The sequence below is a fragment of the Neovison vison genome, chromosome 12 (assembly GCF_020171115.1).
Source record: "Neovison vison isolate M4711 chromosome 12, ASM_NN_V1, whole genome shotgun sequence".
In the NCBI taxonomy this organism is placed as follows: domain Eukaryota; kingdom Metazoa; phylum Chordata; class Mammalia; order Carnivora; family Mustelidae; genus Neogale; species Neogale vison.
This window is the reverse complement of record NC_058102.1, coordinates 77014256-77037388: the sequence shown is the minus strand read 5'-3', so window position 1 is coordinate 77037388 and position 23133 is coordinate 77014256. Positions and strand designations below refer to the sequence as shown.

The 23133-nt window shown below is 39.2% G+C and overlaps 1 protein-coding gene across 1 annotated transcript in view; it reads left to right on the top strand.

The window, feature by feature from the left end:
• The window catches only part of SLC2A13 (solute carrier family 2 member 13), a 376814-nt gene that overhangs the window by 86687 nt on the left and 266994 nt on the right, over positions 1–23133 (top strand). Inside the window, exon 3 of the mRNA XM_044229028.1 lies at positions 4127–4335. Within this exon, the coding sequence (XP_044084963.1) occupies positions 4127–4335 (209 nt within the window). The remainder of the gene's footprint in view (positions 1–4126; positions 4336–23133) is intronic.

The following is a 23133-nucleotide window of genomic DNA, read 5'->3' as shown; positions in this document are numbered from 1 at the left end:
AATCAATAAGATCGGATAAACCATTGGCCACACTAATCCAAAAGAAAAGAGAGAAAGCCCAAATTCATAAAATTATGAATGAAAAGGGAGAGATCACAACTAACACCAAGGAAGTAGAAACAATCATCAGAAGTTATTATCAACAGTTATATGCCAATGAGCTTAGCAACCTAGATGAAATGGATGCATTGCTGGAAAAATATAAACTACCAACATTGAACCAGGAAGAAATCGACAACCTGAATAGACCGATATCTAATAACGAGATTGAAGCAGTGATCAAAAACCTCCCAAAAAACAAGAGCCCAGGACCTGACGGATTCCCTGGGGAATTCTACCAAACCTTCAAAGAAGAAATAACACCTATTCTCCTGAAGCTGTTTCAAAAAATTGAAGCAGAAGGAAAACTTCCAGACTCTTTCTATGAAGCCAGCATTACCCTGATCCCCAAACCAGGCAAAGACCCTACCAAATAGGAGAATTTTAGACCAATATCACTGATGAATATGGATGCTAAGATTCTCAACAAGATTCTAGCCAACAGGATCCAACAGCACATTAAAAAGATTATCCACCATGATCAGATGGGATTCATCCCTGGGCTACAAGGATAGTTCAACATTCGCAAATCAATCAATGTGATACAACAAATTAATATGAGAAGAGAGAAGAACCACATGGTCCTCTCAATTGATGCAGAAAAAGCATTTGACAAAATCCAGCATCCGTTCCTGATTAAAACGCTTCAAAGTATAGGGATAGAGGGAACATTCCTGAACCTCATCAAATCTATCTATGAAAGACCCACAGCAAATATCATCCTCAATGGGAAAAAGCTTGCAGCCTTCCCGTTGAGATCAGGAACAAAAGGATGCCCACTTTCACCACTCTTGTTCAACATAGTATTAGAAGTCCTAGCAACAGCAATCAGACAACAAAGAGAAATAAAAGGTATCCAAATTGGTAATGAAGTCAAACTCTCTCTCTTTGCAGATGACATGATTCTTTATATGGAAAACCCCAAAGACTCCACCCCCAAACTACTAGAACTCATACAGCAATTCAGCAATGTGGCAGGATACAAAGTCAATGTGCAGAAATCAGTGGCTTTCTTATACACTAACTATGAAAATACAGAAAGGGAAATTAGAGAATCGATTCCATTTACTATAGCACCAAGAACCATAAGATACCTGGGAATAAACCTAACCATAGAGGTAAAGGATCTGTACTTGAGGAACTACAGGACACTCATGAAAGAAATTAAAGAAGACACAAATGCTTCTTCATTTGTGAAGAAGACCATTCCATGCTCTTGGATCGGAAGAATAAACATTGTTAAAATGTCTATACTGCCTAGAGCAATCTATACTTTTAATGCCATTCCGATCAAAATTCCACCAGTATTCTTCAAAGAGCTGGAGCAAATAATCCTGAAATTTGTATGGAATCAGAAGAGACCCCGAATCGCTAAGGAAATATTGAAAAACAAAAATAAAGCTGGCGGCATCACGTTACCTGATTTCAAGCTTTATTATAAAGCTGTGATCACCAAGACAGCATGGTACTGGCATAAAAACAGACGCATAGACCAGTGGAACAGAGTAGAGAGCCCAGATATGGACCCTCAACTCTATGGTCAATAGTAATCTTCGACAAAACAGGAAAAAATATACAGTGGAAAAAAGACAGTCTCTTCAATAAATGGTGCTGGGAGAACTGGGCCTGGTGCTGGGGAAAACATTCTTCTATGTGTAGAAGAATGAAACTCGACCATTCTCATACACCGTACACAAAGATAAACTCAAAATGGATAAAAGACCTCAACGTGAGACAGGAATCCATCAGAATCCTAGAGGAGAACATCGGCAGTAATCTCTTCGATATCAGCCACAGCAACTTCTTTCAAGATTCGTGTCCAAAGGCAAAGGAAACAAAAGCGAAAATAAACTTTTGGGACTTCATCAAAATCAAAAGCTTCTGCACAGCAAAGGAAACAGTCAAAAAAACTGTTTTTTCCCATTCCCACGGAATGGGAGAAGATATTTACAAGTGACAGTACAGACAAAAGGTTGATATCCAGGATCTATAATGAACTCCTCAAACTCAACACACACAAAACAGGCAAACACATCAAAAAATGGGCAGAAGATATGAACAGACACTTCTCCAATCAAGACATACAAATGGCTATCAGACACATGAAAAAATGCTCATCATCATTATCCCTCAGGGAGATTCAAATTAAAACCACATTGAGATATCACCTTACACCAGTTAGAATGGCCAAAATTAACAAAACAGGAAACAGCATGTGTTGGAGAGGATGTGGAGAAAGGGGAACCCTCTTACACTGTTGGTGGGAGTGCAAGTTGGTGCAGCCTCTTTGAAGAACTGTGTGGAGATTCCTCAAGAAATTAAAAACAGAGCTTCCCTATGACCCTGCAATTGCACTCCTGGGTATTTACCCCAAAGATACAGATGTCGTGAAAAGAAGGGCCATCTGTACCCCAATGTTTATAGCAGCAATGGCCACGATCACCAAACTATGGAAAGAACCAAGATGCCCTTCAACGGACGAATGGATAAGGAAGATGTGGTCCATATACACTATGGAGTATTATGCCTCCATCAGAAAGGATGAATACCCAACTTTTGTAGCAACATGGACGGGACTGGAAGAGATTATGCTGAGTGAAATAAGTCAAGCAGAGAGAGTCAATTATCATATGGTTTCACTTATTTGTGGAGCATAACGAATAGCATGGAAGACAAGGGGTGTTAGAGAGGAGAAGGGAGTTGGGGTAAATTGGATGGGGATGTGAATCACGAGAGACTATGAACTCTGAAAAACAGTGTGAGGGGTTTGAAGTGGGGGGGGAGGGAGGTTGGGGGATCCAGGTGGTGGGTATTGGAGAGGGCACGGATTGCATGGAGCCCTGGGTGTGGTGAAAAAATAATGAATACTGTTTTTCTGAAAATAAATAAATAAATTAAAAAAAAAAAAGCAGTTCCAATATCATATAAGATCTGTAGGATGAAAAAAAAAGAAAATAAAAAAGGACTTCTTACTTAGTTTTTTTTTTCATTACCATCTTTTAGAACAAGATTTGGCAGACTATGGCCAGGAGACAGATTCTTTTATAAATAAACTTCTTTGGGGGAAAAAAAAAAAATGATGGAGGCCTGGGGTGCCTGGCTGGCTCATTGGGTTAAAGCCTCTGCCTTCAGCTCAGGTCATGATCCCAGGGTCCTGGTATCGAGCCCTGCGTCAGGCTCTCCGCTCATCGGGGAGCCTGTTCCTCCCTCTCCCTCTACGTGCCTTTCTGCCTACTTGTGATCTGTCAAATAAATAAATAAAATCTTAAAAAAAAAAAAATGAAAGAAAAGAAAAACTTCCCAAAAAAAAGATGGAGGCCTAAAAGCAGAGAGGTGTTAGAAGATCGTTCCAGTGGTCAGAATAATTTTGGAGAAATCTTTGATACTGATGTACTCCCATTACTGTATTTGTTATTTCTCTGATGGATTTAAAATTATATACTTATTTACTGTATCTCTATCATTTTGATAATGATTATTTTCTTCTGACTATCTTTTTCATATCTGGGCTTCTCCATGGTTAATGAGGGTGAACATGATGCTTGATGGCAAAATGATGTCATTACTGATCATTCACGGAGCAAAAAAATAAATAGTTTGGGGGCATTTATTTTAATGATGAATGTTTTTTTAAACAGATTATCAGAGTTTTGTCTCAGCCTCATTTTCTATGGTAAAATACAGAATTTTATGTATTAGTATTAGAAAGGGATGGTGATTATGGTGTTTTGCATGGTGTGTGTGGTTCAGAATGTATACACATAATTATTGTGACTTTTGCCCCTTTTTATTGTAATTTGTGTAAGAGAGAAGAATTAGATTTTTCTCATTTTTCAGTTTCTCACTACTGCATAAAAATATTGTTTTTTCTGGTGTCTCTCTCCCTCTCACACACAGATGCACACATGGAAAGGCATTCTAATTTAATGTTAGATACTATTCCCCATATGATGAACACAAACCTTTTATTCATAGTCAGTGCTAATAAGTCCAAATTTTATAATAATACATGGATTTCTTATTGCAGGTACATGTTGGGACTTGCAGCAATTCCAGCAGTTATACAGTTTTTTGGCTTTCTGTTTTTACCTGAAAGCCCTCGATGGCTGATTCAGAAAGGACAGACTCAGAAAGCCCGTAGAATTTTGTCTCAGATGCGTGGTAACCAGACCATTGATGAGGAATATGATAGCATCAAAAACAACATTGAAGAAGAGGAAAAAGAGGTTGGCTCAGGTATGTACATTTTGTATTTATATGAATTTTAAAACTGCATAGAAGTTTTATTTAGGAACCAAATAAAATGAGGAACTATATTCCTTTGCTATAATTTAATATCTCTAAATGATATAGCGATTTTATGTATATAACCAAGTCAAAATAAATATATTTTAATTCAGTTTTTAAAGTAATATAATGTTATAAATGAAGGAAAAACTATCCCCATTGTATCACTATCTTCACATAATTACTATTTTTATTTTTGTATAGTCTCCTTTATTCTTTAAGAATTGGATATACTTGACATGGTTTTCATCATTTTTTGTATAGGGGTAATTTTTGATATGTATATGTTTTTAAGATATATATAGTTATGTATGCATATTAACCAAAAAGTCATAGTGTGAACTGTTGTTAAAATAAACCACCTTGGGCACCTGGGTGGCTCAGTGGGTTAAGCCGCTGCCTTCGGCTCAGGTCATGATCTCAGGGTCCTGGGATTGAGTCCCGCATAGTGCTCTCTGCTCAGCAGGTAGCCTGCTTCTCACTCTCTCTCTCTCTCTCTCTCTCTCTCTCTCTGCCTGCCTCTCCATCTACTTGTGATCTCTGTCAAAAAAAAAAAAATCACCTTAATAAAACTAAATACCTTGCTTACATGTGTTACGCTAATCTCCCTATCAGTTTTTATAATGAATAAGAATATCTTGAGATCCTAGTATTGGAATAATTTTGTGTTTCCCTGTTTTCATTAAAGTGTTTAATTGTGTAATCAACATTTCACCATATCAGAAAACCAAGAAAAAAAGCTTCTAGTCTTATTTATGTTGATGAATTTCTTTTCAGAAATAAACCTTATCCTGCTAGATTCACAGTTCCCAAAATTGTCTCATTTTCTCCCAACCTTCCTTTTGCTCCAACATTAATTGGTGACCCAAAGAGACGTGCTGACTTGTGTTAGATTATTTTTCATACTTGAGGCAAACACCCACCCTTATATATTGATATATGTCACACAGGTCTCGGAAGGTGTGTTCCCTCACCTTCTCGTGCTATTATTTTTGGTGGAGCTGAAGGCTGTGCTTTCCTGAAACAATAGAATAAACGCTGTGCAGAAGCTGGTGACCGTGTTAGCCACACCTGATTTACTCATGATTATATACATGCAATACAGTAGTGTGGTGTTATTTTCTTGCTGAGGTCAAAGCCCCAGTGATATATTCCCAAAAAAAAAAAAAGCCCCAGTGAACTGTGAGCCGAATCTAGGGCAAGTCATTTTTTAAAAATTATTTTAAAATATTTTATTTATTTATTTGACTGAGAGAGGTCACAAGGAGACAGAAAGGCAGGCAGAGAGAGGGGAGGGGGGAAGCAGGCTCCCTGCTGAGCAGACAGCCGGATACTGGGCTAGATCCCAGGAGGTGTGTGTCTGTGTATCTGTGTGTGTCTGTGTGTGTGTCTGTCTGTCAGAGAGAGAGACCTGGGCTAGATCCCAGAACCCTGAGACCATGACCTGAGCCAAGGGCAGAGGCTTAACCCACTGAGCCACTCCAGTTCCCCAAGATCATTTTTAATAAAGTTAGTGGGCATATACCATGTATCTGGCACTGTCCGCATTTCGAGAGTAACATGTTAGTGCAAGTGTTAGAGAATTTTGCTCTGAACAAAATAATCCACTTTTACTGAGTTGAACATTGTGTTAATTTAAAAATACTATTTTAAATGTTCATTTAAATTACAAATACCTTCATTTATCGGCTGTCTGAATTTCTCTTGGCTGTGGTTTGCATGAAATATGAGCTTGTTTTTGTAGTAAATCGGTGTGCTTGAAGCTCAGGTGCTGATAATGTGTGAGCGGAAAAACTTTTCAGGTTGTTAGGTTATGTTAAATACTATTGAGAACATAAGTTTTTATTATGTAAAGGGTAAGATGACAACTTAATAAAAAAGCCTTCCTGTTTAGCAGTAGGGATACTACTGATTTGACGATCAAGCGTTGACCATGTGGCTCCATTTGGACCTACTGAAGAATGTCAGACTGCTGTAGGCATGCAGCTGCTGACAGCGCGTACTGAGCTTCTGAGGATTTGGAATGTATGACCAAGTTTCTTAAGAAACTTGAGGTACTTAGGACTATAATTATCCGCATCTGCGTTAGTTTTTACGAGAGGTCTTTTGGAGTTAAATAGGGCCCTTTTTATTGGGTAAAGATAAAATATTATACACATTTGACACAGTTTTTTAAAAATTATTTTTATTAACATATAATATATTATTTGCCCCAGGGGTAGAGGTCTATGAATCATCAGTCTTACACATTTCACAGCACTCTCCATAGCACATACTCCCCAACATCTATGTTTTTAAAAAAATACTGTGTTACCCATTGAATCTTTTTTTTTTTTTAATTTATTTATTTTACAGAGAGAGAGAGATCACAAGTAGGCAGAGAGGCAGGCAGAGAGGGGGGGGGGAAGCAGGCTCCCTGCTGAGCAGAGAGCCCCATGCGGGGCTCGATCCCAGGACCCTGAGACCACGACCCGAGCCAAAGGCAGAGGCTTAACCCACTGAGCCACCCAGGCGCCCCACCCATTGAATCTTAATAACATTTGTCCCATGCTTGGGTAAATACCTTACACTTTGCAACTAATAGGATTTACAATTTACCCATTTCTTGATTTGTATTTTTTGTGTCCTATCATTTTGCTTAATTTTAAAGTTAATCTCACGTTCTTTTTCAAAAGTGCAGAATTGTTAGCATTTATGGCATGAATTCACGAGACAGATTTGCCAGGGTTAAATAGCAAGTAATTTGGGGGCCTCACTTTTATGATTGAGGAACTTGATCAGAGTAAAACCTGTTCTGCACACGTGTGAATTTTATTTCCGCATTGTGACATTCAGGAGCGAGACTCTGTGTCAGTTTAGTTGGAAAATAGAGACGAGTGCTAGGCCTTGTCTTAATACCCCGACAGGGTCCTGGCCCACAGTCACTCTACTTTCGGACATGGTAGGCTGGGTGGACAAATACACAGGAAAAAACAGCTAATTTCAAAATAATAAAAATGTCCTCGTCCAGGGAAGACAAGTCAGCCGTTGTGTTGCAGGGTTAGAGAGTAGCCTGGGTTCATTTGACAAAGTGAAGTTTGAGCCCCATTTTAAGCCTGGGAACTCTGGGCAGTGGAGTGCAGCTGCCTGGAAGGGGGAACTTTGGCCTCCACTGCAGAAAGCTCCAGATATTGCAGGAGGTTGGAAAGAAGTTGTGCATGACCCCTGTTTCTTCTAGGGGAGAAATATTTTATCATCAGACATGGTGGCTTTTTATCTGCTACCTCCCTGTGAGCTTAATAAATAGGTCTGATTCCACATCAGTCCCCATGTCCTTCTCTGGGAGTTTCCAGTGGAGTTGTAACTCGTGACACATAAGGTACTTACTTATGTGGCCCTTCTCTTTTTATGGGATTTTTTATTTTAGTCCCTGGAGTTTAAATTTGATTTCTTTGAGGAAAATAGGTACTATTTTCCTACTGAAGTATGTATTAATTAAATTATTTTTTGAATGTGTGAGAGATCAGTGCATATGGATTGACTTCTCCTAGCTTCAGACACGCTTTATGATTTTCTGTAGCGAATATGGTGGCTCTCTGGCCACGTCAGCCACACAGCCACAGCCCATGCTGTGGAACAGCATTGGATTATCACTGTGTGCCATCTCTTCTGCACGTGGCACAAAGGTCAGCCTCCTCAGCATGTGATTTCTCCACGAGAGTGGACAAAAAAGGGAAGAAGGACAGTTGATGGGAAAAGAAGCAAACGGCTGGTTTTCACCTGTATTCAACACTGTTCGTATATCCTGCAGAACTAATGAAGTGAGAGTGGAGGTAACAGCAGCTTGGTTTGGAAAAGTTCCCTGGCGTGGGAGACCAGGGAAATGGAAGATGTGTCCAAGCTCCACCCCTAGTTTGTAATCCTAAAAAGATTTTCTAGGAGTTGCCAAACCTCAGTTTCTTTTTTAGGTTTGTAAGAAAAGAGGGCCAGATTATAATACTTCCACAGTCTGATATTTTCTAGAGTTTAAAAAAATCTGTGAGAAGTGTCTGGTTTTTAATTTCTAAATATGATGCAGCAGCCTTTCATTCCAAAATATTTATTGAGTGACACTCAAGAGAGTTGAGGGTGTGGCAGTAAATGAGACAAGGTTCTGGTCCATTCTGCAGGGAGGAAGCACACAGATGATGAAGAGGAAAGAATTCCTGGGTAACTACAAATTGTAGTAATGACTTGAAAGGAAACAAACAGGAGGACAACATTTATAGAGGGCCTGCAGGGGGATGCTTAGGAAAGGCTTCTCTGAAGAGGTGAGCGTCAAGGCTGAGAAAGAACCAGCAGAGCGGAGAACTGAAGGCATGAGTGTTCCAAGCCGAAGGAATAGCAGGTCCAAAATTATATGTGTCACTAAGTGGACCAGATTAATTTTTCTTGCAAGTTTTGATAATCGTTATGAAGTGCACATGTGCCAGATTCTTCAGGCCTGGCAGTAGGAGCTGTTCATCTTTATTTATGCCAGGTTGCCAAGCCTAAGCTTTGAATTAGTAGGGACACAATGACTACTTCTAGGACTAAAACCAAATTTGAGTACAAAATAATACACATGATCACATCCATTGTTTTGTTGCTTATTTCTTACACATTGTCACTTTAGTGTACTGTGTACTAGCGTCATGAATTCATGTACAGCAGAGGTAGAAATCGGAGCGAGACCTAGGTAACTACTTAAGGCAGTGATTCTCTAACTTTTCCACAGAGCTTCAACGGTGAGTCAAGAGAGGCCTTTTGGGGCCTGGATTCTGTAGCAGAAGGCAACTGCAGTAAGCCCAACATTGATTTGAATTTTTATGTTTTATCCTAGGAATGAATAAAAGTTTGTGTTCTGTTTTATAATATGCTTGTTTACTTCAGAAGCATATTTCTTAGGTAACTAGTGTTTATTCATTGACTTTCAAAGTGTCCCATGACTCTCGTGTACAGTCCCTAGGATGTGCACCCCACAGTTTGACAGACTGAACTCAGAGTCTTTGAGGTGCCTCTCTGGGGCAAATCTGTGAGGCGGGGTAGGAAGAGTTGGAGCTGCCTCTGTTACAGAAGCAGGTGGTCATCTCTTGATGTACCAGGCACAGAGAAGAGCAGAGAGGCTGTGTCAAGAGCTTGAATTTGTAGCAGTAATTGTCTCACCTCAAGTAAAATCAGTCAACAAGAGACAGGACTCCTTTGAAGGCCGTCTTAGGAAAGAATCTTGAAATGAAATTTGTGCATTCAAATGCTTTATACCACCTCCTTGGAAAGTACTCCCTAATGACTTCTAAAAGTTTTCTTTTCTTAATGGATACATAGTGGACACACAACATTACATGAGTTTGAGGTGTGTGACATAGTGGTTTGGCATGTGTGTAACTGTAGAGTGAAAACAGCAGTAAGTCTCATTAACATGCGTCACCACACATAGTTACATTTTTTTTTTTTTTCCTTGAGGTCTTCAATTTCTTATCCTGCACCAAAGAGCAAGAAGTAGATTCCTGGGGTGAGGTGAAAAGGACTACCAAAGCTCGTGCCTCAGGCCCACACAGAAGCCCCGTAGGCAGGGCTTAGGGAGAGTCTCCCATGTTTGGCACCATTCCAGCTGCTGCCTTCTCTGCTCTGTCCTGGGGTGTTAAGGCAGGATCATTGGGAGGAAAAGGTAAACCAGGCTTTCTCTCCCCAGAGTGACATGCAGATATTGTTGTACAACCAATACAAAACACCAGAGAAGAAAAAGCCCTTTTGGGAGAATGGAGTTGTTTGCCCAGCTTTGTTGCAACAGTAGATAAAGTGAAAGTGGCAAAGCAAGGGGGAAACTGAGGGCACATCTCAGGGCAGGGGAGAGCAGTCTTCTGCAAATCCGTTTATAGCATGGGGTCAGCCCAGGGAACTTGAAAATGTATATGGCCTTTTCTTTTTTAAATAATTTTTTATTTTTGGACAGAGAACGAGAGCACACAAGTCGGTAGAGTAGTAGGCAGAGGGAGAGGGAAAAGCAGGATCTCTGCTGAGCAAGGAGCCCATGCAGAACTCATCCCAGGACCCAGGGTCCATGACCTGAGCTGAAGGCAGCCGCTGCATTAACTGGGCCACCCAAGCACCCTGGCCTTTTCTTTTTTAAAGGAAAATAGCATTTTTGTGCATCTTGTCTTTTAAGAATTATATATAATTTTTTTAGAGTTAATTATTACATAGGTCACTGAGGTCATAGATATTTCCAAAACAGATTTATTGAGCAGAAGAATATCAGTGAGAATGTTGGCCTTGCCCTTTGGTGAGGCAAATCTTAATCCGCGTAAGTGAGAAGTAGCACCCAGAGGCAGTATCAAATCCTTCCGACAAACTAGATTCAAGCCCACTGGTTGCTGTCGTCAGAAGGCTTCAGGTGACTGATGCACAGTGTACAATCTTGCAGAAACATTCACGCCAGCAAGATTTGCATTGTTTAATTTTATCAGCGAATCAACTCAGTAACCGGGCAGATGTGGCTCCCTGTTTTGCCTTTGTCAGGTAGTTCAGTCTCCCAACTGAAAAGGAAGAACATTGTAGGGAGGGGAATTTATTCAAGACCCTCATGTGAATTCTGTTTAAAACCTGTTTTGATTTACATCCAGCTCTTGGAGGTCACGTCTGTCGTGTATGGGAAGGGACGGCTGCATTCTCGCTTTATTCCTGCAGTGATGTTGCCATCAGGTCATCAAGACTTATCTCCTCATAAGTCATTTCTTTTCTTGTGAGTTGATATTGCCTGTGGCCATTTCAACAAATCATATTCTGCAGAGAGGTCACAGAAGGCAGATATTTATCATGTCTTGATAGAAATCCTTAAAAAAGTTTCTTTAGAAATCTGATTCCTGCAAAATCACATTGCAGTAGAATGCAGTTGACATCTGCTGCACTTTGAGGAAAGTAGTCATTTTCCCCAGTATTTCTGGTAGTTTTGCTTATATTTTCTTCATGTGGTGGTATGCCCCAAGTAATGCCAGCGTATTATTTACTGGATGAACATGAAATAGTTACTGACCAATTGTTTCTCTGCAGGATGACCCCCCAGTTTTATGGATATAGGCAGAGAAAACATTTCTGTATCTAATATTCTCAACGTGGTTGTAAAATTGCTAAAATCATCCAAAGCTATTCCACATATCTCCTATGGTAAACAGATTAAAACAAAAGATCAGGTAAAAAGCTGCTTTAATTCTCTGTCCTTGAGTTAAAAAGCTGTAAGCTGGATTACTAAAACACAATATACATCTATTCATTTTCTAGTAACACTTATTTTTTTAAGTATGATGACTTATTTAAAAGAAACCCTATTTAATTCAACATGGTTTTAAATAAAAGTTGCCTTTGATTTTTCTAAACCCCAGAGGACTTTTAAAATCTTAGGCAGAATTGGAATAGTTCTTAGATTGTACATTAAAATGCCATTGACTCACCTTTTACATGGGATAAAGAATAGCACAAAGATTTTTCCACTTAACCTACTTATGGAAGAAGGAAACGTTTTTTGGATTATGTATAGGCTTTCAAGCCATTTTCCTTGATTTATATTAAAAATCATAAGTTGGTAGGTAATTCTTGAAGGCTCATCTTTTCTGCTTTCTTATTAAGATGTACTTAAATCCATATTTCATTTAAAAAGAATCCATGCTGAAGGAATTTTGACTGCCTCAGAGTTTTCTTTCTCCCCCAACACATTGTGAAGTTCATCATGTTTTTTAATGCTCTGTATTTAATACAGTCAAGCAGGAGTAAAAGACCCAACTAGGTAGATATTTCAAAAAGAATGTAGTTCCTTTGTTGCTGCTTCCAGGCAGTTCATTTCCAACTAAACAGTGACTCCATCATTTAGCAGAGGTTGTAGTCTGCTTTGTAAATAAAACCATAGTTTGGACTTTTTTTTTTTTTTTCTTGAAATAAGACAGATAGCTGTGCCCTTTAACAGTTATCTCGTCTTTGGAGAAGGTGAGAGGAAGATCCTGAAGAAAGCCCAGTTTTTCCATCTTAAAGTGGAGGGCATATGAGCTCTCTTTAAAAATGTTGGGACTTTTTAGTGATGACAGGACAGTTCCATTGATGGGCTCTAGAATCAGAATATTAATAGCCATGTCATGTGCTAAAAAAAAAAAACTGCCTGTTTACATATGTTAGGAGAGGTCTTCTAGTATGTTTCTCAAAAACTAAAGGAAGGGGTGCCCGGGTGTTGCAGTGGGTTAAGCATCCATCCAACTCTTGGTGGTTTCAGCCTTGGCCCTGATCTCAGGATTGTGAGTTCAAGCCCCAAGTCAGGCCCCTTGCTCACTGGGAAATCTGCTTGAGATTCTCTCTTCTCCCTCGGCACCTCCCCCTGCTCCAGCTCTCTCTCTCTCTCTCTATCAAATAAACCAATCTTAAACCAAAGGGATCACTCTTATCTTTTTAAAATATTTTAAACTCACCTTCTGTTTGGGAGATAAAGTGGTCAACATTATTTCTCTCCTTCCCTTACCACTCTACCTTAGGCCCTCTGACTCCTCTGATCTACCCACTGAGCAGTGTTTTTAATCAGTACCTTACCAAACACTGAATGTAGATGTAAGTTTTAGTTAACTTTGCAGCGTTTGTGTTGCTTGAAGTGTAGTAACCTTCAGTAAGGAGATGTATACTTGGCAAGATAGATTGAGGAGAAAATTGCTAGGTTTATGAAGCTAGAACCACAGGAAAGTGCTGTTTAAGTGTCTCACATTTCAGTATACTTTTTTCCCTCCCTGAACTTTTTAAGATATTTTCTTGAAAATAACTCCTGTTGCACATCTTTTAGAAAAAAATAAAGCTTAAAATTCATTATTTATTTATTTTATTTTTTTTTAAGAGAACTGAATCCAGTAATTGCACTTGCCTAAAGGGTGGGGTGGACAGAGACTTTCCAAACCAACTTTCTATAAAAGCAAAGACCTTTTTTAGGTTGTCTGAAAGTTGATTATTCGTAGTTGAATAATACTAGTGCGAAAATACTAGTAACAATTCCTCTTTACTGAATGTCTGTTTTTGTAAATGGATGCCTCTGTGCAAACGTATATTGTCTCTTAGTCTTAAAACCAAAATTACACATTATGATCCATTTTGTGTTGAGAAAATGGACTGCTAGCAAGACTGAACAGCTAGGCAGTGAGAGAAGCAGGATCTGAGCCCCCCTCTGCAGACTCTCCCCTGTCCTCCCTCCAGCCGGCCAGCTCTGCATCTCACGCTGCCTCTCCCTGCACTTTAGATGTAGAAACTGAAAAAAGACATAGGGAAGCATGGTCTGTGTTCATAGGGAGCTGAGGACCTATCAGATTTCCTTAAGAAATTTCCTTTTTAAAAGGAAAGAAAACAAAACCGCTGTAAAATAGAAATAACAAGAAGGCACACCTTCAAAGTCAATTGACTAATTTAGTTCAGTTGCTTCTGCCTTGGGAAGAGTGTAGTTTCTCTTCCCCACTCTCACCGTCATTGCCTGGGTTAGCTCTGTGGTGGTCACCTCTTGGCCTGGGTAATGGTGCCTTCCACACTGCCCAGGTTTTGGTATCTTCCCTCTCATCTCCATAGCCTCTGGCTTCCAAAGTTATCACCCCAACATACAGGATCAATCCCTCTCCTTCTCAGAAAGAAGTTCCTTAACTTGTCATAAAGTTCCTTGGCAATCTGGTTTAAGGTGATCTTTCCAGTTCATTTTACTAGAGCCAAAACTCCATCATCCTGGGGGAGCAAAGCACCCCAAGTGACCATGCGTCCTGACCCCCCAGGCGGGGAGATTACATGGGTTGGAGCTGATGGGGCAGTGGATTCAGCAGTTCCTGAGCTTGGCTATTTAATCCAACCAGTGAACTCTGCAAAGAAAAATGTAAAAATTGCCTCATAAAGAGAATGTATTAAATTTGAGAACCAGTAGCATAATCGAGATTTTCTATGTGCTATGAAGGCCTTTTTTTTTTTTTTAAGATTTTATTTATTTGATAGAGAGAGATCACAAGTGGGCAGAGAGGCAAGCAGAGAGAGAGAGAGAGAGGAGGAAGCAGGCTCCCCGTAGAGCAGGGAGCCTGATGCGGGACTCGATCCCAGGACCCTAAGATTATGACCTGAGCTGAAGGCAGAGGCTTAACCCACTGAGCCACCCAGGTGCCCCCTATGAAGGCCTTTTGATACGATTCTCCATTAGCAAATTTAACACAGTTCATTGTTTACCTTTAAGCGCCCCCCCATTAAAAAAAAAAAAAAAAAAAAAAAGACCGAAATAGAAACGTTTAACTGTTTCTTCCTGCTACGTCCAGTAGATGCTGGTATTGTATTGTGTTGCACAAGAGGACGGTGTCTACAGAGTGCGGTAAAGTGTTGTTTCATCTGGAAGAACAAATGAGAAGGTAGTTATAGGGATATTCTGATTTTGCTTTTTAGCAGAATAGGTTTGGGGCTTTTCTCTTTTGAGTAGAAAGAGTCCAGGAGTTGGCAAACGTTTTCTGGAAAGGGCGGCATAGTGAGCGCATGGCTTCGGGGCTTGCAGCTCCATAGCTCGGCCCTTATGGCATGAAAGCAGTGACAGTATATCAAGGAATGAATGCGGCTTTGTGCCAGTAAAACCCAAAAGCTTATTTTTTCATGCCTGTTAGGTTTTATTATTTACAAAAATAGGAGGCCCATTAAATGTGGCCTATAGACTGCATTTCTCTGACCCCTTCTTTAACCATTGTTCTGTTTTATCAGTTGCTTCTGTTTTTCTCTTAGGACCAATTTGGGACACTATTAATAAATATCTTTTAAATCTGCATGGAAGCCTCTTCAACCTGGTGTTCACTCGTGGGTGTGTCCTCTTTGATTTCTGCGCGGATAGTGCATTGTGTAAATGTGTCTGGCAGGTGTGTAAGTGTGCACGTGGTGTGTTGTCATAGAAGGAAACTTTTGGGGGTGTTGCAGGGAAGCCTTCGGGTGACCGAAGCAGGAGCTTTCGTGAGACCACTGCTCAGAGCATACGGCTTTCTTAAAGCCTGGGCCACAGCCTCACAGGTCCACCACGACGTGGGGAATCACCTTTGCTCTGATGGGGCAGTAGAAGCTGGGTTCAGTGGTGAGAGCCAGGTCTCACCTCACACTGTGGCTGGCTGCCCTGTCAAAGTGGTTGGACCTGCCCCCCAAGACATGTGTTTGTTTACATGTGAACCAAGGGAGATTGTTGCCCCCTTTCCTTGGACAACAGGCAAAGCAAGATGATACCTTTCGGGTAAGACAAAATGCACTGAACAAGTAGGGAGATGATTTTATTCGGTTTGTTGCAGTAGGTAGCAGGTTCACAAAGGAGAAGCTGCTCAAAGAAGAGGGAATAAATGTGGCCTTTCACAGAGCAGGCAAACAAGACCCGCCCTCCAGCCTTCCTCAGAACTCTCTTATCTCTGAGGCCACAGAGCCGGGTTCCTTCCTGCTCCGTGCTCCCGCACCTGGGCAGTGCAGCTTTGCATCTCTCTCCTTTGGATTTTCACACTCCTGTCCCATGAATGGCAGTGCTACGTATCTTTGCATTCCCACCCCCGGATACAGTCCCTGCCTAACAGCCACTAGGTCCATCCGTGTCTGGCTGCCTTTCTACTCCTGTGGAAGGAGGGGATGTTGATGTCTGACCTTTGAACCCTGAGATTGGGAGGAGGAGATGGAGTGCCAACCGCAGGAGAAGGCTTCTTTGTGTGGGATTCAGTCATCCTGAAGCCAGGGGACCCCACCAAGTGGTTGATGAGGAGGAGATGTAATTCAGTGCATAATGATTACCGCTGAATGACCCACTTTCCAAGGGCAGATGGGTATATTTATAGTCTTTGTGGATTTTATCGAGACTATTTGGAATTTATTTGTGTGTCGGCAGTTACTATTTTCTTTTGGTCTCTAACATGTTGGACCCAATTTAAAAACTTAATTTTGGGGGCACGTGGGTGGCTCAGTCAAACACCTGACTCTTGATTTCGGCTCAGGTCCTGGGATCAAGCCCTGCATCAGGCTCCCAGCTCAGCACAGAGTCTGCATCTTCCTCTTCCGCTGCTCCCGCCCCTATGTACCCACTCTCTCTCTGTCAAATAAATAATGAAATCTCTAAAAAATAAAAATAAAAAATAATAGCTTAATTTTGAGGTACAGCATTTACGAGTACAATGGAATTTCCAGTATAAAAGCTATAAAATACATGATTCATTTTCAAGCAAACCCTCACTAATGTCTAACTTGGAAATACCACTTAAGAATGAGTAGGTTTTTATTGATAATTATGGGGAATAGATTATAATTCAGAGTGCGCCCATATCGCAGGTGTGCACACCTCAAATGTAGTAAAATCTTCCATTAAGAAAGATGAGCCTTATGATATCCAAACGTGTGTCACGGGCTGTGGCTACAGGGGCTTTGGTAGTCTTAAAACAAATGGCAGCCTCGACCGTAGAGTTGTAGTTGGAACCTTAGATGTGAAGATTGGTGTTTTGTTTTGTTTGTGGTGTTCTCATTAGCTGCTGTATATTTAGATGTATCTGCCTCAGAAAGTCATTAGAAATTCATATTTTTCCAAAAATGTTCTGTGAAAAATGTTTTACTTTTGCTTTTTGAAATAGCTTACTAACAGTCTTTCTAGTCTTTTCGTAAGAATTACTGAAATACCCTCGGCATCATTTATGTAATAATTCTGTAGATTTTTCTATTTCTTGCTTAATAGTCCTGTTAAACGTTTGTTCAACTCTGTAGTGGTCTTTTGAAAAGTATGTTTTAAAATATGAGTCCAGTTACCTATGCAGATGACATTTCTGGCAGCAAAGGGAGAACAATGTCACGTAACTTCTTACTGCTTTTGAAGAGGAGGCTTGAAAAGCAAACATTTAAAAAAATTTTTTAATTTATCTGTCAGCAGTTTATTTGAAATCAATAAAAAAGAACGATCATTTCAGGAGCATTTACATTTACTTTGTGCATAGATTTTTACATGGTATTATTATATCTCTCAATCCTACAACAATCCTCTGAAGTAGTTACTATTGTTACTAGTACACTGTTTGGGAGATAAGAAAAATGAGGCGGAGAAAACATGGTCTCCCTGCCTGGTAAGTGGCAACAAGTCAGAGCTCAAACCTGTTTCGATTTAGGTGCATATTTTTAATCATTCATTACCCTGTATTTCAATGGATTTTAAGATTTCTGCATAAGAAAAATATTGTTTCCATGCCTCAAGATTTTCTTTAAAATGTATTTTATTAGGAAATGGCCTGTATTATTATTATTTCTTTGGTCTATATTATTTAAATCATATGATTTAAATCATTATTCACCTTATCATACCCAAGGCCCTTATCATACTTCAGGCCTAAGTAAAGTGCCTGAAGCTCACTAGTTATTTGAATGAGTAATTTAATTTTAGGAGATTATGCATTAATCAGGACACTTTTGGATTATATTTTGGAAACACAGCTCAATGTAGCTTGAAGTTAAAAATGAGGGACAGAGTAGCTTATGTAAGTTACATAAGCTTCCTTCTGGTCTGTGTGCATGAATATGTAGGCTTTATTCTCAGCTTGGCTCTCCCTGTATGTTACCAAGGCTATTAGATGTCTAGTTTTGCCTTAAATTTTACTACTCAGGAACACTAATGGCACTGCAGTACTTCATTCCTGATACCTCCCAACAGAGTTTCAGAGAAGGCTATTATGAGCCTGTCTGCTTTATGTGCCTACCCCTGAACCAGAATGTGTGATAAGTATGGCGCTGTATTAGTCATACCCATTCTAAACAACATGGGCAGAGGATTGGGGAATGGTAATTCTCCAAACAGGTGCTGACAGGTAAAATTCTGTGCCAGTAGTAGTAGAAGAAATACAATCCTAGGTAATATGGAACTCAGAACTCTGGTTTCCTTTTATTTTATTCTAAGGGCAAATTGGTACCTAGCAGCTCTGCCTGCAAACCTTTGAAACAGGAAGCTGCCCAGGGACACTGGCCAGAAACCGCATTATTGAGAAGATCTTGATGTTCATGACTTGCTCTTATGAGAGACACCATGAGATAGAAGGATTGGGGGGTATTTACAACAAAACTAGGAGCAACTTTTAGAAAGGTAGTATTTTCCACATCAGAATGACCTCTTATTGACAAGAAAGAAAGGCAAAGAGGACACATGAGGACAGGCTTTCTGATTTCTCTCCTGTTTTTCATTGTTTTTCTAGCAGCTTAGCACTATACTTGAAAATATTATATTAATATCTACTAAATGATAAAAATCTGTGATAAATAGCAACTAGGGAACTGAGCCAGAGGATAACACTCACATTGTGTTAAGGTGTCCTCTTTCTTTTAAGTCTCAATGCGAATTTTTGTTCAGCTCATGCACTAATTAACTATGTTACTTTATTTAAATGACATAGTGATTTGGGGCTTTGGTTTCTCCAATCATAAAAGACAGTAAGTGTTAATGGCACAGTGTTGGGGTCTTTTTTTTTTTTTATGTCTGTCCTTTCATCTGTCACATGTACACACACATGTATACCTTCTCTATAAATCTGCCAGGATGGGCACAGTGTTCTATGTTCCTTTCCTAGTGCTGGCTTCTCAGTGCCTGTTTACAGAAATGTTAAACAGAAGTTTTCCAACTCTGAAAATCTTAGGACTCTTCATATATGTGTTTTACTTATCACAAAGGATAGTTTATAGATTATTCTTTAAATAAAAAATTTGGTTTTATTGACATTCTAAATGAAGGCTTATGTATTACCCCCTCAAGTGTCAGATCATAATGATAGAGCGATCAGATCATAATGATAATTAAGGCTTGTATGTTGAAAACAAAATATTGTTGAAAGAAATTAAAGTATACCTAAATAAATGGAAAAATACCCCTATGTTCATGGATTGGAAGACCTAATCATTAAGATGCCATCATTACAATGGCGATACTTCTCAGTTGGTCTACAGATTCAGTGCAGTCCTCATGAAAATTACAGGTTCCTTTTTTTCAGAAAATAACAAGCTGACCCTGAATGTCATGTTGAAGTGCAAGGAACTCAGAGTAGCCAAAACAGTGTTAAACAGGAAGAACAAAGGGGAGGACTTAAAACTTCCTGACCTGAAAAGTTATTGCAAAGCTATAATAATTAAAAACACTTGGTACTGGCATTAAGCCACACTTGTAGATCGGTGTAATGGAAATTAGAGTCCAGAAATAAAGCCGTAAATCTATGGTCAGTTGATTTTTAACAGGGGTGTCAGGATCATTCAAGGGGGAAGAATAGTCTTTTCAAGAAATGGTGCTGGGACAGCAGATAATCTACATACCAAAGAATGAAATTGGACCTTTACTTTATACTATATTCAAAAATTAGTTTGATAAAAGGATTAGCTAAAACTATAAAACTTCTAGAAGAAAATATAGGGGGAAGATCTTATAGACATTAGATTTGAGAGCGATTTCTTAGAAATGATACCAAAAGCACAGATACAAAAGAAAAAGATAAATTGGGCTTCATCAAAATCATCATCAAAATTTAAAACTGTTAGGCATGAAAGGATACTATCACCAAAATATAATGGCAGCCTACAGAATGGGAGAAAATATTTGTAAATCATATACCTGATAAGGGTCTAATATCCAGAATGCTTACAGAATGCTTATGGCTAGATCATAAAAAGATAATAAACTTAAAAAATGGGTAGAAGATTTAAATAGACATTTATCAAATAAGACATACAAATGACCAATGAGCACAGGACAAGATGTTCAGTATCATCAGTCATTAGAGAAATGTAGATCAGAACCACAGTGAGATAACCATTTCTCTAACAGGTTGGCTAGAATTAAAAGCTAACAAACAAAAAACCCCAGAAGATAGTGATGGTGAGGATGTGGAGAAATTGGAACCCTCACAGCCTGCTGGAGGCAGTGTAAAATGGTTCACTTGTAATGGAAAGCAGTTGGGCAGTTCCTCAGAAAGTAAAACATCAAGTTACCATAGGCTTAGCATAGACACTCCCAGTACATACCCAAGGGAATTAAAAACAGATACTCATACAAACTTGCATCCAACTGTTCATAGCATTATTATTTATAGTACAAAAAAAAAGGAAATAACCCAAACATTCATCACCTGGTGAGTGGATAAATTAAATGTATCATATCAGGGGCACCTGGGTGGCTCAGTGGGTTAAAAGCCTCTGCCTTCGGCTCAGGTCATGATCCCGGGGTCCTGGGATCAAGCCCCGCATCATCAGGCTCTCTGCTCAGCAGGGAGCCTGCTTCCCTTCCTCTCTCTCTGCCTGCCTCTCTGCCTACTTGTGATCTCTGTCAAATAAATAAGTAAAATCTTTTAAAAAAAAATTAAATGTAGCATATCAATACAATAGACTATTTTTCAGTTTTCAAAAGGAATGAAATACTAAAGGGTTCAACATGTATGAACCATGAAAAGATTATGCTAGATGGAAAGAAACCAGGCACAAAAGGGCTTCATGTTGTAGGATGCCATTTAGAGTGAATGTCCAGAATAGGCTAGTAAGTAGAGGCAGGCAGTGGATCTGAGGTTGGCTGGGGCTTCAATGGGAAGTGATAACTAAGTGGTCTGGGATTTCTATTTTGGGCAATGAAAAATGTGGAGTCTTTTTGTGGAATTCTTAGATTTTTTTTTTTCCCCTCAACTTGATGTTTTGGTGTATTAGTTTACTGAGTTGTAGAATCTTACCCTTTTACAGAAGAGATAAACAGTTTCCCTACTTAGGTAAATTTGTAAGAGCTAGAGATCTCTGCAGAGGTTAGCAGTTTGTACTTTACACTTAATTAGCATATTATATACTCCCCACATATTCTGTAGTAGTGGTGATTTTGCACAACCTTGTCAGTATACTAAAACCACTGAATTGTGTACTTTCAAATGGTTTAGTTTTATGGCCTATGAATTATATCTCAGTAATTTAAAAAAAGTATGCTGATCTACTTGGGTGGTACCACGTTAGGGGCTAAGAGAAAACAGTCAGAGGCTTATTTTATTTAGCCTAATTGTTTTACTGAAGATAAGCTTCTCAGCTTTTTAAAGAGTCTAGTTTAATTATCCGATGTCAGGTATATAAAAGTACTGAGTAAGATAAAGGTTGTTCCTGGTGGTAAGGAACCTAATATTTCACTAGTGAACAGAAATATTAATATGTGCACTATTTATAGTCATATGATTTATCTTTGATTTTACATGAACTGTAGACATCATTATGTGTTTTTAATCATTATGTGTTTTATGAATAAAAGCACATGAGATTTTTATTTTACTGAATTCATAATTTTATTAAAAAAATGAGATTCTAAAGTTGTGAATGAACAGGTTGGGTTAACCATTTAATACCAGGATTAGCTTTTTTTTTTTTTTTTTTTTTTAAAGACACTTAATATATGAGTTGTGTTGGAAACTGTTTCTTGTCTTGAGTGGGACAAGTATAGTTTTTGTTCTAATATTCTGAAGTACCCAGATAAGAAGAAATTATAGGTATTAAGTAGACTTATAAATAATGTGAGAAATATCCCTTTTAAAAATTCTCTTGTATGCTTCATTACTTGTTAATTTATACCACCAGCAATACAGACATATTTCCCTATAAGATGTTTACTTAGAGTTTTGGAGTTTTGCTTTGTTCGCTTTTTTTAAAGATTATTTATTTATTTATTTGACAGCGATCACAAGTAGGCAGAGAGGCAGGCAGAGGGGCCAGGGAGGGCGGGGTGGGGGGGAGGTGGTTGGGGGGGAAAGCAGGCTCCCCGCTGAGCAGAGAGCCTGACCCAGGGCTCTCTCCAAGGACCCTGAGATCATGACCCCAGCCAAAGGCAGAGGCTCAACCCACTGAGCCACCCAGGCGCCCCTGGAGTTTTTATCAACTTCTTAATTCAGTTATCTTAGAAAACAGTCTTCCCAAAACAGTCATTTGCATCAGGTTTTTTATTATTATAATCTCTGAAAAAGAGATTGTCTGGATCTAGTATAGTTTTATGCTAATGGTTTTATATAGGAAGGCTGTAATTCAGGAAATATCTTTTGTAAACTAGGATGAGTCTAATACTTGATTTTTAAATTATTCAGATGGAGTCTTTTTATGGAATTCTTAGATTTTTTTTTTCCTTCAACTTGATGTTTTGGTGTATTTGTTTACTGAGTTGTAGAATCTTACCCTTTTACAGAAGAGATAAACAGTTTCCCTACTTAGGTAAATTTGTAAGAGCTAGAGATCTCCGCAGAGGTTAGCAGTTTGTACTTTACACTTAATTAGCATATTATATACTCACCACATAAGTTCTATGATGAATTTTGCTTATCTCTGGGTCAGACCTGCATCGTCATCCACTATTTGACACATGTTTATCAGAAGTTTACTACTTGCATATTACCGTAGTAAGGGCCATGTAGTATATATAAAGTTTTTTGTTTTTGTTTTTAAGATTTATTTATTTGAGAGACAGAGAGCATGAGCAGGGGGCAGAGGGAGAAGGAGAAACAGACTCCCTGCTGGGCAAGGGGCCCAATGTGGGTCTCCATCCCAGGACCCTGAGATCATTGCCTGAGCGGAAGTCAGATGCTTGACTGACTGAGCCACCCAGGCGCCCCGTATATGAAGTTTTTAAAAACAAAGGTTCCTGTTGTCTTCAGGAGCTTGTATCATCTAGACAGATACAATCAAACACCTAATAAGGAAGCAGGAAATTGGTGTTATACAATGTTTGAGTGTAGATATGTTCTG